The sequence below is a fragment of the Tamandua tetradactyla genome, chromosome X (genome assembly GCF_023851605.1).
Source record: "Tamandua tetradactyla isolate mTamTet1 chromosome X, mTamTet1.pri, whole genome shotgun sequence".
NCBI classification, from domain to species: Eukaryota; Metazoa; Chordata; class Mammalia; order Pilosa; family Myrmecophagidae; genus Tamandua; species Tamandua tetradactyla.
The window spans coordinates 48836766-48849657 of NC_135353.1; the positions used below are offsets into that span (position 1 = coordinate 48836766).

A 12892-nucleotide genomic window follows, 5' to 3' on the forward strand; every position below is an offset into this window, starting at 1 on the left:
GCAAGGGCAGAAAAGACAGATTGGGAAGGAACAGGGGAATAAAAAGCCTTGCAAAATTTAAGATATCAAATCCTGGGTATAAAGACTTGGGAAAGGGAGCAACATTACCCTATAAGGAATTAAAAATACCAGACTCTATGGGAAAGGAAATTCCTTTTTCTGGGTTGATAGGGGAGCCCTGAACGCCCCAGGCTTTGCTGAAGCTTGGATGCTATGTGGTGGAGGAAGAATGTGGAGATTTGACTCTTGTCTTCCCTAGGGAAAAAACAGTTGTGCCCTCTCTCAGGAAAAGGGAGAAGAAAGAGAAATACATAAACATCTAGCCTCTAGGGAATGGAGCCTAGAAATTTCGAAGTTCTCAGACAAAATAGAAATAAGGCAATCAGAGGTGTTTTTTTCATTTTATATTTTTTGGAGTGGAAAGAATCACTGACATCCAAGAATAACCACTTAAGAGGTGACTTAGGTAAAGGAAAGACAACGAAAATCCTTACAGTCTCTTTGGTAGAAACAGCAAGAGCTGAAGCTATATGGAAGAAGTTTGAGGGTGAGGGCAGGGACAGAAAGAACCGGATATTGCCTTCCCTTTCCTTCTCAGCTCAGTGCCTGAAACAATGAAGAAAAGAATCTAGAACTGACCCTCGTGGTGTTGTACAATCTCTCCTGTGGGACAGGGGCCCAAAGCCTAGCCTGGTTAGACAACTACCCAATGGGACAAACTGATGTTTTTCTTAAAAGCTCTGAAACAGCAGAACATCTGCCTCCAATATGTCAGCTGATAAGAATTTTAGTCCATCTTGATAAAAAAAAGTTTTATAGGGCGGGCCACGGTGGCTCAGCAGGTAAGAGTGCTTGCCTGCCATGCCCAAGGACCCGGGTTCGATTCCTGGTGCCTGCCCATGTAAAAAAAAAAAAAAGTTTTATAATGGCCTTCAAGAGAAATAGCTTAGAAATCTGAGAAAGCAGAAAGCAGGCAATTGCTATGTCAAATATTTGAAATGTCCTCTAGATTAATTCTTCTTTCTTTGTCATCATTATGAAATGACCCTTGATAGAAAAAAGATTCTGGAGTTGCCTGATTATCTTTGTTAAAACTGTTAGTCCTAAGTGTAAATAAAACTTTTTTTTTCAGTTCTGTACTCAAATGTATTTTATGTACTCTGTAAACATCCAGGCCTTGTATACAATTTTTAAAACCCCACTAATTCTGGTGGAACTGTAGAGTTCTCACATTGAATGGCAAGTTAGCAGTTCAAGCTTTTAATCTGTTTGTGTTTTAAGTCAATAGTCTTTGGTAATATAACTATCATAGTTTAACCAGCTAATTAACAAAAGAAAGTGCTTTGGATCATTGAGGCTGTTTTTTTTTCTTCCTGCTACCATTTTATAAAAGGTTTTCTAGCTTAGGAAAGTAGAATTTTCCAGGTTTTAAAATTGGTGGCACCTATAAATAAATATGCAAACTTCTCTTACATTACCATTATTTATTCTTTAAAATGCAAAAAACAACATTTCTTTCTCCTTAGAGAATGGCTCTTTTATTTCTATGAAGGATATATTCCAAAAAACCTTAAGGGTATTGAAATAAATATTTTAAATGACTATTTAAAAACCCTATTCCCACTTGTTGCAGTATGTCACAGTGTTTGATGTTTAGGTTAGCTGCCTCTTGCTGATGCCAAAAAGTAACATAGCAAGATTTAAATTCTGTTTTAATTGCTGTTTTGCCAGATCCTGGATTATATTTCTAAACTTAATGAGTGATACAGGAAATAAATAATCCTCAATTTTTACTTAGTGTTAAGGTCTTTGTACTTGTGAAAAACACTAAAAATGCTAAGGAAATATTTTTAATATAGGTGACTATTTTCAAAATATAAAGGATACAGTTTTATAGTTAGTGGACATAAAACTCTTATTTCAGATGTCTAGTAATTAGAAAGACTCAATAATATGAATGTAAGTTCCCTAAAAGACACACCTAAAATTGTATTTAGTACTGTGGTGAAAGTTCTCATATTTGCAGGTATGCAACTTCAAAATTCATTTCTACTGTAGTTTCATAGACATACCAATGATCAAAACAAAACCAGAAACAGGGCCTTATTTTGATCATTAATATTTCTTCATTTTAAAATCAATACGTACTAAAAGGAAAAACCTAGAATATACCAATCTCAAACACATAGAGTGGTTAAAAGAATTTCAGTACCAAACTGAATCTATTATTTTAAAATATTAGCAAACCGAATCTACATTTAAATCAAGATATCATGTATGGGAAGAATCTTTTTAGAAAGATTTTTAGAAAAAGATTCTCTCCATATGGGTGGTATTATATGAGGCAATTAAACACAGAGCCTTAGGCAAATTAAAGCTCCATAGTTAACTGTAGGAATTCTGGAATTAAAACAAAACAAAACAAAACAAAACAAAACATGACTGCATTCCCAAAGCAAAGGCCAGAGTCATATTAGGCCTGCAAGTTGGTTTCATTTTGCCTAGTGTTACAAGTTCGACTGCCTTAAAGGAAGTAGCTTGGACATTGTGGCAGATAGTAGGACAATTTTTGATTGAAATCTCCACTGCCAAACAAACTTTTAAACCTAACTTAACTGTTTTACTATCTGAGTAGCTACAGTAGCCAACAATATTGTTTTTGGAAAGGGAAGCTTACAGGCTGTATCCTGAATTAGAGTTGCTGGATCCTGTGGCCCTTCGAGAGCATAACTCCCTTTTAATATCCAGGTATTGTTGCACTAAAGTAGCTGTAGAGACATGGTCTAGGAGCAATTAAAGTAGAGTCAGACCAGGAGGAAATAAGTGATTTGTATTATTGTGAACTTCTCATGAGCCCTGAGAAGAATTTAATCTGTGGCAGTCTTCCAGGGAGAAAATCTTAGAAAATAAACATTGGCTACCAGGCCTGGCCTTGTACTATATAACTTATCCTTGTAACCACTAACAAAAGCAAAAGGCAAAATGAACACTTCAGCCTTCTTTTTAAAACAACTTCTGCTTAACAGTGAATGTGGTGAACATATTTTTCAGAGCTCAATTACATCACATTCATAGGTGCAGACCACAAAGATAAAAATTATTGTGCCAACTGAAATTATCCCCACTCTAAGACCAGAAATATCTTACTTTTTCGATGAAGGAATTCTGCAACCAGAGCTGCTACATGGACATAACACATTGCAGCCTGGAAAAGAATTACGAAGAGAGACTTGTCAGAATGTGCTCAAGAGTTTTGAGGGCTGTGTTTAGAACAAAACTTTAGGTAGTTACCTCTGAAAAATCTCCATTTTTTATGTGGATTTTGGCCATGCTATCGAGCCAAGTTTTCCTCAGCTCTGGAGTGCTTGCATAGGACTTGGCTAAGCTATACTGGAGGTCAATTAGCATTTCAGGGTCTTTCTCATGCTCCTTCATTTGAGCAGTGGCCATAAGAACGGTTCGGATCCTCTTGGTCAAGTCTTTGACTTCTGTGGGAAAAGCAGTTGCCTAATTTTGAAACAAACAAACAAAAACACATTTAACAAGATTATTGCAGACCTGTAATCCTTGGCATCTAATTGTAGGAACATAATATGATTTTTACTCCTTGTTCTGTTGCTAGATGCTACATATGGGCAGAATGAGGGCAGAATATTCAAAATACATAAAAGTATGGACTCTGGAGCCAGACTGCCTGGCTTCAAATCCCAGCCTGTGAATTCCATAGCTATAGGAGTAATCTATATTTCCTATTACTGTATAGACTGATAATGGAAACTAAAAATTACTGACAGCTTATTTTGTACACCCAGGCACTGGTCTGGGTGTTCTTCACGTTTTATCTTAATTTTTACAACACTCCTATGAGTTAAGAACTATTACAATTTGTTTTACCAATGGGAAAACTGAGAGACAGAGTAATTAATTAGCTTGGCCAAGGTCTCACAGCCAGGAAATTGTAGAGACAGGATTCATAACCAGGCAGTCTGGCTCCAGAGTTAATGCTCTTAGCCACTCTTGTACACTGACAGGCATATCTATCCCATTCACCAACTGCCACGCATATTAAGGTGAAAAACAGACTGCAAAAATTTCCATTTCTGGGTGGGCCATGGTGGCTCAGCAGGCAGAGTCCTCGCCTGCCATTCTGGAGACCCGGGTTCGATTCCTGGTGCCTGCCCGTGAAAAAAAAATTTCCATTTCTGCAAATGAGAGTTTATGAATCACTTTATAAGGATTGTTTCTGATCCCTAAAACACTAAATTAAAGTTTCCTCTTTATCCAGAAATTATTTAAAGAGTCACGTCATTCCTTTAAGCCTCACTGGAGTAATCACAATTATCTGTATAATTGAGGGAAGATGAGAAACGAAGAGGAACAGGGTTTAGGGAGCTTTTTCTTTTTTCATTTTTTTTTTTTTTTTTTTTTGGCTTGGGCAGGCTCTGGGAATCGAACCCAAGTTTCTGGCACGACAGGCAAAAATTCTGCCACTGAAACACCATTGCACCCCCTAGGGAGCTCTTCAACGTGAATATAATCAAACATGGAATTACTTTTTTTTTTTAAATATTTTTATAGATAAACAACATACAACACAAACATTCTTAACATACAAACATTCCGTACATGGTGTACAGTCAATGGCTCACAATATCATCGACATAGTAGTACATTCATCACCATGATCATTTTTTTAGAACATTTACATCATTCCAGAAAAAGAAAAACTCATACACACATATCCCTTACCCCTCCCTCACTGACCATCTACCCAATATATTTTAACCTTTGTTCCCTCTATTGTTTTTCTATACCCCTTACTACTCCTTTCCATTGACTAGTATTTCAATCTACTCAATTTGTTTTAACATTTGTTCCCCCATTTATTTATTTTAAATCCATATTTTTTACTCATCTGTCCATACCATAGATAAAAGGGTCCTCAGACACAAGGTTTTCATAATCACATAGTTACACTGCAAAAGCTATATCATTATACATTCATCTTCAAGAAACATGGCTACTGGAACACAGCTCTACAGTTTCAGGCATTACCCTCTAGCCACTGTAATATACCTTAAACTAAAAAGGGGATATCTATATAATGCAGAATTACCGGTTTTAAAAACATCCTTCTCTACCCTTTTTAAAAATAATTATTATACCTAAAGTTCTGTTTTGCATATTAATAGTGATTCCTTTTGCTGGGGGAAAAGCATACCTTGCTGTAATAGGGTTATTCGGTAATGACTGCCCTAAAAGAATAAAACTAGGTCATTTCAGAAATGAGCCATGAAAAGATTTCCTATTCAGGAGAGCCAACACAAAGCCTATTTACTTTGAAAAAGTTGCTAATCCACCTATATAACATGGCATTGAGGATGGAAACATTTGCTAAAATAAACTCATAGTATATGTAAAAGAACATAAATGGCCTAAATTGTTTCTATGCTCAAGGGATTATTTGGAGCATATATTGACCCCTTGGGGAAACAGTAGAACTGGCTGAAAAGCAAACTTTCCCAGCATGAGGTTGGCTGGCACTATTCAGTGTTGTTTTTTTCTTTTTCTTTTTCAGTCTAATGTTTCCATGAGAATTTTTTTGGTACATAGATTCTACACGTTCCAAATATCAAGTATGCTATGACTACAAACTTTCAATTTTTTTTCAAATTTTACTGGCTTAGATCTGCCAATAAGTATCTATGGAATCCCACGATTAGTTAACAGATTATTTCTGTAACTCACAACTAACAAAATTGTCATATAATGAATCCCTTCTGTGCCATTCCTAATTTGTTGGCAATGGATAAGGTAGCTGTTAGCTACTCTACAAAATGAGATTTGGGGACATTTAAAACTCAGTGCTTAATTAGCCAATAATAAACATTTTTTACAACTGTTAAAGAAAGAAAAGACCTATTGATTTTTTGAGCAAGTTTAGAAAAGGTCCAGAAAAATTCTGATCCTAATAGCTATAATAACTGCATATAAGCATCCAGTCATCTAATTCACATTGAACAGTGTTCTAGGTACTAGAGAAACAGTGGTGTACAAGACAAAGCCTTTGACTTACACAGCTCACCTTCTATACGACGTGTACCATCAAAAGTTGTGAATACAATGAGACTTTAATTCTAGAACTGTTAACTTCTCCGATAGTAAAGATGGTTCTAATTTAGTACTCGAAGTTAGAACGTACCTTCATTGGCCTGTCACTATTTGCAAAATTATTGATAATGAATAAAGACTCCTGAAATCTTGATCCTCCACTTAGTGCTACATCAGCTATCAGCTGGCTTACAGCAATTATGATCTGTGGGGAAGAAAGAAACACTGTTTTCTATATGGCTTTTGGACAAATGCTGCTTATTTACATCATTACATAAATACAGAAGCACTCATGTGAAACGCTTCATTTAAAAGTTCTACATTGTTTAATCAAAACCTATTTTCCTCATACATGAGGAGTTTAAATTCTTCTACTGAAAGAGCAACTTCAAAAGTCCCAATTTCAAATTTTATCCGGACCTTTCTTGGTTAGGAGTGAACAGTTTTTCAGCATTCATAGCACAGCTAAATCTTAAACTGTTTTCAAAAATAGTAAACTTGCTTTTTTGTATATACGTTATTTTTCACAAAAAAGAAAAAACGAGAAGGAAGTATAACAGAGAAAATAGGAGTTAACAAATAAGTACAACTGCTGAATCATTATATTGATATTTCTGTTGATCTCCAGTGTCTTGGAGCAGCTAGAAGAAAAAATGAAAAATTATGGAACTGTAACCCATACCAAACTTTAAAATCTGTTCTATAACTACTTGCTAAAATGTACTTGGAAATTTATTGCTTTTTTTGTATATATGCTGTATTTCACAATAAAAAAAATGTTGAAAAAAATTTTAGTAAACTGAACCAAAGGCAGCCAGGTCTCTACTTTGAATATGCTTTGCTAGGTGTTAACCAGAGCAAAGTTGGGAATAAAAGATATTTTTTGTTGATGACTTCTTACTTCTTTTCACTTTTTGTGTGTTAGACTCCTAAGTTCAGAGCTTCAGGGCTCTCTTCTTTGTTTTGACCAGGGCCTACCAAGTTTAGACAGCAGGCTCAGCAATGGCCTTCGTGTTTTAATGCCTCAGAGCTCCCCTGAATGAATGTCTAAACAACTCATGCTGAGATGTGCCAGTTTGAATCTGTTGTGTACCCTAGAAAAGCCACGTCCTTTAATCCTTATTCAATATTGCTGGGTGAGAGTATTATCCATGCAGAACATGACCCACTCAATTGTGAGTGGTAACTTTTGATTAGATAGTTTCCATAGAGATGTGTCTCTACCCATTCAAGGTGGGATTGCTTAATGGAGCCCTTTAAGAGGGAACCACTTTGGAAAAAGCTACAGAGCCAACGCAGCCAGAGACCTTTGGAGATGAAGAAGGAAAATGCCCCTAGCGGATTGTCGTGAAACAAGAAGCCTGGAGAGAAAGCTAGCAGATCTCACCTTCTTGAACTAAGGTATCTTTCCCTGGATGCCTTAGATTGGACATTTCTATAGCCTTGCTTTAATTGGGACATTTTCACAGCCTTAAAACATGTAAACTTGCAAATTAATAAATTTCCCCTTTTAAAAGCCATTCCATTTCTGGTATACCACATTCTGGCAGCTTGCAAAGTAGAACAGATATTAATGGCTGGATGCTTCATGCTGATTATGAGAAGCAGGAAACAGCAGTAGCTAGGGTGCAGGCTCTAGAGTCAAAGTGCCTTAGATTCAAATCTTGGCTCTATCACTTATTCATTGGGTGGTTTTGGGTAAGTTATTTAGCCCTTCTGTCTCATTTTCCTCACTTGTAAAACAGGGAAGACAGCAATACCTACTTTAGAGTTCATGAGGATTAAAGAGATCATAATCATACTCAACCCTTATTGAGAACTTACTATGTGCTTGACACTGTTCTGCTGTCATACATATTAACTCATTTATATTTTAATAAGGGATTTGAGAGAATTGATGCTTTGAACCAGAGGAAGGATCCTAATGCGGAACTTCAGGCATATTGGCACAGTAACTGAAAAAGTGTTTTGGGAGGAAGTAGCATTCAAATGATCCCTTCTATCAAATGACCTAATGTGCAATGCTGACTCCTGGCTCCCAAAAAATAACTAGACAGCAGGTTTTTACAGGAAGCATATACTCCTATCAGATGTTCATGTTACTAATAACCATTTAAAATAAAACTTCTTATGGTGGCTTCCCTATTAATAACCTAGTCTTCAGTAAAACTCCAATGGTATAGATCATGGCCGTGAAGATATAAATATGACCCAAATTTCCCATATCACAAAGAAGCCTACTGAGTCAAGAATTCCCAATTGTGGTTTGGTTCAGAGCTGTTTCATCAGACAAGCAAAAAATATGGAGCTTTTGAGTAGCTAGCATGAAATAAGTGTCTATGATGTACTAGGCACTGTGTCAGGTACTACACACAATTTATTTTTAGCCCTCATGATTACTCTGCAAGGTGAAATACACTTGGCTTCATTTTACAGATGAGGAAATCGGTTCAGACAGATTGAGAAACTTGTCTTAGATCACACAGTAAGTAGCCATCCTATGATAAAATTTAAGCCCAGGTAGTTCTGCTTATACAAAAGGTACATGCTTTCTACCAATTTAAGTTCTCTCATTTTTAAATAATTGGACATACTGGAGCATGAAAAACACAAGCTGTATTACTTGTTAGGTAATAATAATATCTAGTAAGTATTTTGCTACTATCATCTCATTTAATTCCCACAAACCACCCTATGAGGTAGGTTTCTACATATGAAGAAACCAAGGCACTGAGAAGTTAACTTGCTCAAGGTTACACAACGTGCAGTAGTGCTGGAATCTGAACTAGAGCCCACCCTCTTAACACCTATGCTCAGGAGCAGCACTGTCTACTAGAAATATGATGCAAACTATATATATAAATTTTTTTATTGTATAGTATAACATATATACAAAGCAAAGAAATAAAAAAGCAATAGTTTTCAAAGCACTCTTCAACAAGTGGTTACAGGACAGAACCCACACATATATAATGTTAATTATCTGATAACCACATTAAAAAGCAAAAAGACACAGGTGAAATTAATTTTAATATACTTTCTTTAATCCAATATATTCAAAATATCATTTCTACATTTAATCAATATAAAACCATTAAAACAAAATAAAAGAAAAAAGAAAACAATTGAGATATTTTACTTTTCTAAAATTTTATTTAATTTATTTTTTTAGGTGCATGGTCTGGGAATTGAACCCGGGTCTCCCGCATGGAAGGCATGCATTCTACCACTGAACCACCCGTGCACCTAATACATTACATTTTTTTGTATTAGGTCTTCAAAAGTTAATGTGTATATATTTATAGCACATCTCAATTCCAATCAGCCACATTTCAAGTGCCAAATGGCTACATGGAGCTAATACTGGACAGGACAGTCAGATCTTGATCAAGAAGTTAAAGACTGAAATGAAGAAAGAAAAAGAGGAACTCTGATTTTCACTGACCTGCAAGTGTGTCCTCAAAAAGGTTTTCCTTTTGGTATACTCAAAGTTGTTTCTCATCAAAAGATACAGAAGTGCAGATGCTTCATTCCTAGTTGAGCTGATCTTTGAGGTACAGCACTTTAAAACCTCATAGCAAAATGCAGCACACATGTTTACCCTTCCTTTGAAAAAAGCTGAGGGAAACTAAAGTACAGGGAAAACATAAATAAGCATCTGAAAACCCAATCATAAAAATCAATCAAATACCAAGTGTCCAAAACTCACACTAGTTTAAAACAAGACCAGCATGTGCCAATGACAGAACAATTCAAAAGTGTATACAAGTTATTACTAAACATGAGGTACTGACTACAAATGCTATAGATTTGAGAAGAGCTCAGGATGGTCTGCAACAGATGATAAGTTGATTCTCATAAGATATACTAAATGAAGAAATGACTGAAATGATGAATGAAGGACAGATCTTGAATCGCGCCTTAAAAATGGAAGGGATAATTTGTATTACATACTCTTGTTTTCTATTTAAGCAGTTCCTTATGTTTTGAACTTCCAAGTACCGAGAAAATCATTGCTGGAACCTATTCAGCAAGTGAACCTTGCTGATCTTTTAACAAATGGGATAGAGATGAACTGTACACATACACATATCCCCCACTCATCAACAGCATTCATTAAAATACATTTTGGCATGGAAAAGACTATGACTTTTCTACCTATTCCTGGAAACAGCCAAGTGGCCTGTTACTTTGAGAATGTATTCAGTCTGCATTGTGGAAGATAAACTATATATATAACATAGGCTTGTTGCAATCTCTACCATGTTACAGGATCAGTCAAGTAACAAGCTGCTTCAGGGTATACAATGAATATTTTTCATGGAGTGGGAAGGTGGAGGGGAATCCTTTCAAAAGCATTTGTTGGGAACCTTGAATTTAAACCCAAGTTACAGGAATCTACCTTCTCTTTATCTCGCTTAAACACCAAGTGCAATGCTATGCATATAATGAATATTTAATAAACGTTTTCTAATTGACAATTAGGAAATCTCATCAATAGTTTCACCACCTTAAACCAACTCTTGCTGAGCAAGATACTCCAGTATGAAAATAAAGGATTAATGGAGAGAATAATTATATTGGAGTTAATGTACTACATTCAGTCTTCTACCCACATCACTTCTCTGAGTTAGCAATGGTCAAGGTCACCAATGACCCCCTAATTTCCAATTCCAATGGACCCCTTTCGCCCTTATCTTATTTGACTACTCTATACCTCATGACACCATTGAAGCTCCCTTGGCTTCCATAATCTTCTTTCTTGCCTTTCTTTCTATCTCTGTGACTGTTCCCTCTCACATCCTCTATGGATTCCTCTTCCAACCCATCCTATATTGTTTTTCTCCAAGGTTCTGCCTTGAACTTTTCTTACCCTACATACTCTCCAAGGGAAATTAAACCACTCCCATGGTTTCCATCTTCACTCATATGCTAATGCTCTCCCTAGTCTGCTAAGCTCCAGCTATACTGGCCTTTTACTACCCAGACCATTCCAAACTCTTTCCCAACTCAGGTCATCTGCATATGCATGTCCCTAGAGTGCTTTTTCTGCCAGCTCTCTGAGTAGTTGGCCCCTTTTCATATTTTAGGAAAATCATATTATTTTAAAAGTCACAAACCTATATAAAGTAAGGTACCCCCCACGCAAATCACTATATTCTATCTCAGCTCCTTGTTTGTTTCCTTCCTAGAACTTAGAATTAATAATTATTTTATGTACTTTTAAATTTTTTGTCTCCATCCACTAGACTGAAAGCATCATGAGGGAAGAGCTTATGCTTGTTTTCGTTTTGTACCCACACCATCATATCTCCAGTACCTAGCACAGTACCTGACACAGAGAAGGTGCTCAATAAATACAGCATGAATGAATGGGGGAAATGATCTCAAATCTAACTCTCCAACCCAGATCTCTCTCTAGAGCAAAGATCTCTATATCCAACCATCTAATCTAACAGTTCTCACTGGATGTCCCGTAGTCAGCTTAAATTTAAAAGGTCCCCAAAAATGAACTAATTAACTTGTATCCCAAAGGTGAAACACAGGGAAAAAAAGACTACATCAGTCTTCACACCCCACCATCCAATCAGTGAATCAATGACCAAATCCTATATATTCTATTTCCTTAACACGTCTTGTATTTGCCATTGACTTTCCATTTCCACCGTGATTGCCTTACTTCAGGCCCTCATCTCTTATCTAGCCTATGGCATGCAACAAGTCTTCTTAATATTCTCTCTGTCTTCACTCTTGCCACCAATCCATCCTCCACACTACTTTGAAAGAGTTGCCCCCTTCCTACCACCCACACAACTCTCTTTTATGCAAACCTAATTGTTATTTCCCTGCTTAAAACACTTCCATGGCTCCCTGACACTTAAAAGATGAAGCTCAAAATAAGCAGGAACAAAAGAGGGAAAAAAAAGGTGAAGCTCAGCTTTCAAGAAGAGTATACAATGATTTGGTCCTTTATTTTCCTCTTCAGTGTTATCTCTTGTTTAATTCATACTAAATCATAGCTCCAGATTTATAGAAGGACTTGAATGGGCTATATCTCCATGACTTTCTTAAGCTGATTCTTCTACTCAAAGTGTCTGACAAATAGTTATGTTTTACACACTAAAGACAAACCTTATGAAAATTTTGCTAAATCGTAACATTTTTCCTCCTTCTCCTGCTCACACCCAGCTCTCCGTATAGACTTCTTTTATCCTAATGGTACGTGTATGTGTGTGTGTGTGTCTCCCTCTACTGGACAATAAGCCCTAAGGGACTATATTTCTCACACACTGGTAAGTACCCAGTAACTGTTAAATTATTTCTGAATCTTTTTCCCTTAGTTTCTTACAATATCCTTGTATTGAACTCAGTTACTTGAAAGTTTTATTAAATTATTTGCAAGTTTTATTAAAGGATGGCAATAAAAGTTTCAAATTCACCTAGTTCCTCTATCAATTAAATGTAGTAGGCTACCATATAAATAATGACAGAAAAGTTCTCCATGCTTATCTATCCTATTAGAGAAATCAATTAATCTAATTTCTTTGTCTTATTAAAGTTATATACACCAGAGTGGAAGGCCTAGACTTGCATTTCTATAATTTTAATGCCATTTTGGTTTATCATGTCTATTCTTAAGTTTTAAAGCCACCAAAACAGACCAGAAGTAAGACTTTGACATCTCTTTCAGTCATATTTACTCTTAAAAGCCAAGTATGAGGCTTTTAATTTTAATTGTATCCGAGGCCTGAAAATTTAGGGTCTCAGATACAATTAGCAC

General features: G+C 36.1%; 1 protein-coding gene across 2 annotated transcripts in view; it reads right to left on the reverse strand.

Moving 5' to 3' along the window:
- DOCK11 (dedicator of cytokinesis 11) overlaps nt 1–12892 on the reverse strand; it is a 218988-nt gene that overhangs the window by 39709 nt on the left and 166387 nt on the right. For both annotated transcript variants that reach the window (XM_077146576.1, XM_077146575.1), the window contains 4 exons: nt 9557–9739; nt 6203–6316; nt 3292–3507; nt 3148–3205 (listed from right to left, as the gene is read on the reverse strand). In XM_077146576.1, coding sequence (XP_077002691.1) covers nt 3148–3205; nt 3292–3507; nt 6203–6316; nt 9557–9739 — 571 coding nt within the window. The remainder of the gene's footprint in view (nt 1–3147; nt 3206–3291; nt 3508–6202; nt 6317–9556; nt 9740–12892) is intronic.